Source organism: Nicotiana tomentosiformis, chromosome 4 (genome assembly GCF_000390325.3).
Source record: "Nicotiana tomentosiformis chromosome 4, ASM39032v3, whole genome shotgun sequence".
Taxonomy (NCBI): domain Eukaryota; kingdom Viridiplantae; phylum Streptophyta; class Magnoliopsida; order Solanales; family Solanaceae; genus Nicotiana; species Nicotiana tomentosiformis.
In genome coordinates this window covers 109,124,033-109,130,420 of record NC_090815.1, presented here as the reverse complement: position 1 = coordinate 109,130,420, position 6,388 = coordinate 109,124,033, and the positions used below count along the sequence as shown (strand labels likewise).

Below are 6,388 nucleotides of genomic sequence, written 5' to 3'. Positions count from 1 at the left end.
TCACAACAGAATTCGAATTGTAGTAGATCATATCCATATCCTTTTCATTCAATGTTATACAAAGGGGATACATTTTAAATTCCGAGTTTTTTTTCAGCTCAAGATATACACAACACCCATATTATTGTGTATCACTATTGGTGGAGAACCGTTTTGGACAGTGTATTTGATTTCAATAACATTCAACGAAGTATCTATCATAAGTTGTTTCGAAATCACGTCTACAAAATCTTCAAAACTTATATTTGGAGTAACTATTACAGCATCGACATTGTAATCTACAAAACTGTTGTCAATATTCCATTGGCCACCATACTGAATAAAAATTGGTAAATTTGCCATTGAAGTAGCTGAAATTAGGTCAAAACTCACCAATTCCTTGATTGATTTTGATTGTAGTTCGTAGTTCCTTCATCAAAGTTGTATCTACAGAGAAATCGCGAAACGAACTTGTTGCTTCTGCAGTAAACTTGATCGATTTTTGAGTGAAATTTGAAGCTCCTTTTGAGAATTGTTTGGGAGATAATGCCGTGATTTACAGAATGTATGTCTCTGTGAAATTAATACGCTTGAAAAACATGGAAGGAAGGAAGATATTTAGCATGATTCTCGAATGGAAGAATCCTTCCTTGCGTGTATCTCTAATTTTCAGCTAATTTTGGTAAGGTCTAATTTTGGGCTAAAGGTTGATAAGTTTGAGTTTAAATTGGCTATTTCTGTACTTTTCCCTAGTTTCTTTTCATAGACGTGAATCGATTAAGCCCGCAGACTTGAGAGACAACAACAACAAGAGAGAAGAGCTTCTTCTCCGAGAGCTTTATAGATTATTATAACTTACATAGACTGACGGTGTGTTTGTATACTAGTAAAATATTTTTAACTAACAAAATAAAATTGCTTTATTAACTGCACTTTTTTCAAAAAAAAAGAGTTGGGGCAGGGGAAGTAGAAATAGGAAGGGATTACAATGTGAAAAATCGAACTTTCACCAACAAGATGAACGTGTATATGCCAAAAATTATCCTAGTTATATTTAGGCTACGTTAGTATTAAGAGAGCCTTCGAAGACTGCCACATGTCATCAGTATGATTTCAACAAAAGACGAATTCAAGGTCCAAATGATCTGACAAAAGATAAGGGCTAGGTCGAGGAGTCAACAGAGATCGAGGTCGAGGTCGAGGTCGAGTACCCTCCTTAACGGAGCAGTAACGACTAATTTTAGGGATCTGACTTTAAAGAAAATATTCCAGTAAATATTTCTAAAATCTGTACTATTAGGGTTTTGAGGCATATGTCCTCATATAAATAGAAAGAGACATAGTTATAAGGGGGATTGGAGACTCATTTGTAAGAGAACAACACCTTGACATTCTCTAAAAATTTTGCTTTATTATATACATACAAAAGACACATTTTCTTGAGATTCTAATCTAACTTTTCTCCCACGATTTGAGAAAAATCTGAATATTCAAAGACTCATCAATTATTTATAATTGTAAGAGAAAATACGACACTATTTCACCCCTTTTTTTATCATCTTTCTTGCATTTATTTACAATAATACCATTATATAACATTTGTTGCTATTCACTTTATATTTGCGCTATTAAATGTTGTTTATTGTTACATATTCACTGTTGTTCCTACAGACCATAGTATGTTTTGCCACGGTACTAGTTGAATAATCTTTTGGGTATTAATATTGGCTAATATTAACCTTATTTCATTAGAAATCTAATTGTTTAAATCTAGATCTAAATTTTTGGTCAAACAGAAAGCTCAAGATAGCTGACCAACTGAGCCATTAAGATTCCCCGCTTTATTAACTGCAGTTATTGTCCGTTTTACGTATAAAAAAGCATGTTGTGCTGGTGTAATTAATGCGACTTACATTTGGAACTTTTACTAACACAACCAAGTAATTTGAAATAAAGTTTAAGATCCGAAAAGGGAAAAAATTACGCACACTAAGAGAAAGATTAACAGCTCTAATTGCAAAAAAAGAGTGCAAGATATTGATAAAGGAATACTACTATTTAGAATGATTATATTTACAAAAAGTATCAGCTAAATAAAAAAAAATTGTAATTCAGTATGGAGCCTAACAATTAAAAAAAACTAACTAATAGAATCAGCTCAAAGGACATCCATCAACAAAAATACCTTTGGCAGTAGGACAAGTAGCCAAATCACAATACTCTCCTCCAGTTCCCCACCAAGAAAAGTTAACATTCTCAAGACTAAGGCAGAAAAACAGAACCACTCCCATTAAAGCCACTCCAGCATCTAATGCTGCTGATAAGACATAATTGTACCTTTGCCACCACTTCTTTGTGTATCTGAAAATCACAAAATTGAACAATATTCCAAACACAATCCAGCTGTTGAAGTTCAATGTTGTTGCTGGTGGCATAGCTGCTGTTGCCCCTAAAAGTACTGGAATATTAATCAGTTTAATCCAACTTTGACTTGGGAATGTTTTGTGTAACAACCACACCAAAATTGGTGCCACTGCACCTCCAACAAAGAACCAGTTTAAGGCAATGTAATCTCCCCAAAATATTCTCTTTGGTCCTACTAATCCCCAGATAACCGATGCATCAAAAAACACTCTATCGCTATTACAAGTCCACGGACTATTTGGAGGAAGCAAGTCAGGTTGGCATATGTGTTTAATGCTATTAAGTAACCACCACGCCACGCCCATATTGATCGTACCACCAAGTATGGTTCCAATTAGCTGGTTTAAGAAATAATACAAGTTTAGTCAGTCTCTTGAAGCAGTACCAAGAAATTTGACTCCTTGTCAAATACTAAATATGTAGGCTAGAGAACAAGAAAGCTGATACCTGAACAATGAACATAGATCTTGGAGGAACCTTCATATAATGACCAAGCTTAAAATCTTGAAGAAAGGAAACAGCTTGACTCATACTCATATAGCCAAATGTCTTGAAGCAGACATTGGCTATTGGATACCCTGGGATTATCATACCGATAATATATTCTGTGATCACGTTTAGTCCTGGGGACTGTCATCAGAAGCAAAATTAATTAATATATGCATCAACAAAAGGAAATAAACATAACTTCAACTTGTAATATAAGACTAACCATGTTTGTGGTGGCTGTTATGATGCTTATTGGTAAGGTAAATATCAAGGCAAGAAAGGCGGCAAGGAGAAGCCCCCACCACGAAAGCTGAACTTGATCTTTCATGAAGATACACAGAACAAGCGATAAAGCCAATGAAAGTGCAAGGGTTACGTGAAACCACCAGCTCGGGATGTCCTTATATTTCATCATAAGCCTTGTGTGTATATCAGGCTTTCCTTTGAATGTCGCTCGGAATCTCTGATATATTTCCCTGTTCAATGAACTTATCAGTACACTTGTCTATGTGTGTGTGTTTTTGTAAGAGTTTCTTTCTTCTGGTAATGCATAGGTGCTATTCTAGTTGGTTAAATATGAAAGCCTTAACTATGCATAGGATACTATCTGAAAATAGCCAAGTGTTCCTACAACATCAACAAGAGTTACAGGTTCGATCGTTCTCTATGTGCCAAGGGGCTTTCTGTTGGAAACACAGCGTCTAGTCTAGATCCATTACGACGAATAAGTGACTAAAATTATGGAGTAAATAGGAGGGAGAGGTAAAAACATAAGTAACGAGCACTTACTTTCCATTGAATAGAGCAACTTGAGTAAGAGTAGCCACAACAGCTGCGAAATTCAGGCCATAAGTAACAGCAAAGAACATACTGAGATGTATATGTCCATGTTTCGCGTATGATACCTTGTCTAACTCAAACTTATCATTAACAATAGCTGTGATATTATATACCTGCCCCTGAGCATTAAATAAGTCCGAGGAGAATAGGGGGAAATTCTTGGCATTGTATAGGTTCAACCCCCAATAGGAAATTGGAATTAGTATATAGACTATTGCAACATAGCCTACTATGACATTGACAATGGAAAATAAGGGATAAACTAAAGGGCTACCAAGGTATGATGCTATAGTAGCCCAATCAAAAGTGAAGGAAAATATTCCAAGGCCATGCATTCCTGAGCCAATTTGCTGGGCTAGTACTGATTTAGGAAATGCCAAGCAAAGTAAGGATAAGCTTGACAATGTTGGGAAGAGAAAACCAGGGACAATGTACCATATAAAACTGCAAGCTAATACAACTAAGAAAAATTTTCCTCTTGAGGATTTCCCTTCTTCTTTCTCATGTAAAGCCCTGCAAAATTCAAGAGAAATTATACTTGTTAGAATATATAATAATGTAAGCAAATTCAAGAAGCAGTAGACGATGAGCGACTTGCGATAATAGGCTATTCAGGGGAAAATTAAAGCTGAATTTTTTGAGAAATTACCTGAAAAGAGAAACTTGAACAAGACTACTTGGCCACCACATTTCTGCAGGGTCTACCACATACTTCCTCATAATTCCTGCCCAGCCATATCCCAGAACCTGATACACAAACATTATATTAGCATCGATAAATTGGACGTGTCTATAGATTACAAAATCCCCATCCTATAAATCATAATTAGGAAAGTCAGGCTTATATAAACTTGAGAGGAGAATGTATGGAAGGACTATTTAGTATCTGTATAAAAATTTGAAGAATTTAAAATTGTTCCCCCTATTGAAAAATAAGGATTAGATCTTATATAAATTTAGAATGTGTCTTAAATAAGTATTAGTACTATGAAAGAGTTGAAAAGTAATTGACTATGAAGTTCAAAGATTTTCCCCCAGAAACTAAGAGGTTTGATTAAACTAGACGAAATAAAATTACATATTGGGTCTAACTACATCTTCAAGATGTAAGAGTAACTGATTTAGGCTTAGCAAATAGATACTTTCATCGCGTGAAAAGCCATATTATCTTGTTTACTAATTACAATCATGTTTTCCTCATCAAATATACAATTTTGTGACATTCTCGTGGAATCATCTTGTTTAAAATTTCGTATGAGTGATTTATGTTAACCTATTTGACTGGGCACGCTGACAAAATCAAATATACAATTTATGTGATTTTTTCCTAAACCTTGATGGACAAACCGTTGGAATAGTAGAGGTGCACAAGCTAATTGGAACACCACCGTCAAAAGAAATTATCATTTTTTAGAATTTTGGTACGTGCGACTACTTAAAAGGTAATTTAACAAGAAGAGATTCAATACCTGGGTGGCGATCACAAGAATCCAACCAGCCAAGAATGAGATGTTCCTAAAATAAAAAGCTTTAGTAATATCCACAATTCCAACAGCATAAGCAGGTCCATTCCCAAACGCAGAGCCAGCATTCGCAAAAATAGAAATCAAAACATGTTCTTTCATATTAAACGGCCCTGGATTCAACGTGAATTCCCACGATCTAATCTTAAATTTCCTCGTCGGTAACACCCTAGCCATAATTCGACCAAGTGGTAACGTAGCCACCTGGACAGTAATCATAGTTATGACCAATGGTTCTGCTCTATAACTGAAGAAAGTGTTAAGAAACGAGAGAAGAGCACAAGACAGGAGTCCTAAAAACCACATTCGAAAAGTCCAAACAGGAAGTGAAGGATCATCGTCGTTTGAGACTGTCAAACGAACTTGTTCGATTGGTGATTCTTCGTCATCTTCTTCAGGTACAACGTTTTCGGGATCCTTTTGTTGTATTTTTTCTTGCATGGTCATGACAGCCATGGAAGAAAAGGAAAAGGGGTTGAATTTCTAGGGTTTGATGAGTTGAATGGCCGTAGAAGCTAATCTGCAGGGGAATAGGCGGAGACTGAAGGCGTTTATATAGTAGTTAATGTAGGAGATAAAGAGTTGTACATGCATGATGAATCTACATTGAATCCAATTGGGATTTACTGAATTGTTCTCTTTTAATAAATGTCAATTTTTACTCCTATATAAATTCGGTGCAAAGATTTTCGAGTAAATTACGTACTCTAGTGGTAAGATAATTCAGGAGAAGGAAAAGAAAGTGAATTACCAAAATCTAGAAAGAATGGGATTGTTAGAAACAAGAAACAAAACCAAAAAGAAAAAGGATTTAAAGAAACGAGATAAAAAAAGAATAAGGAAAATTTATCTCAACCAGGCAAGTCAAAACTGAAACAATTTCTAACAACAACTATTAGTCTAAGCTAATTGCCTTGGTAGAAAATATCTGTACGAAATAAATCATGGATATTGGATACCCTCCCCCTTAGAGTAATAAAAAACTTTGTAAGAACACTCTTATATAATGGACATCCTACACAAAGAAGCGTTCCCCTAACTAAGAAAAATTAAGATACGAAATTAAGAGGAATAAACAAACTACTAATAAGCAAATAACTTACTTGTTTAAAGTGTAAGAATATCATTTCTAA

The 6,388-nt window shown here is 35.0% G+C and overlaps 1 protein-coding gene across 1 annotated transcript; it reads right to left on the bottom strand.

Moving 5' to 3' along the window:
* Positions 1 to 2,034: 2,034 nt before the first annotated feature.
* Positions 2,035 to 6,001, bottom strand: LOC104109245 (oligopeptide transporter 2-like). The gene is made up of 6 exons (XM_009618474.4): positions 5,202 to 6,001; positions 4,382 to 4,479; positions 3,682 to 4,245; positions 3,116 to 3,368; positions 2,851 to 3,033; positions 2,035 to 2,741 (listed from the first exon to the last, which is right to left on the bottom strand). Exons 1-6 carry the CDS (start codon positions 5,709 to 5,711, stop codon positions 2,133 to 2,135), a joined length of 2,217 nt encoding a protein of 738 aa, XP_009616769.1. The 5' UTR covers positions 5,712 to 6,001; the 3' UTR covers positions 2,035 to 2,132.
* Positions 6,002 to 6,388: the final 387 nt, after the last annotated feature.

Bases quoted from the DNA above. Each gene is read 5' to 3' on its own strand.
- LOC104109245 (XM_009618474.4), bottom strand. From the start codon at position 5,711: ATGGCTGTCATGACCATGCAAGAAAAAATACAACAAAAGGATCCCGAA. The intron at 4,246-4,381 runs GTAATTTCTCAA...TGAATTTTGCAG, and splicing joins GTTCAAGTTTCTCTTTTCAG to GGCTTTACATGAGAAAGAAG. The intron at 2,742-2,850 runs GTATCAGCTTTC...TTCTTAAACCAG, and splicing joins GATCTATGTTCATTGTTCAG to CTAATTGGAACCATACTTGG.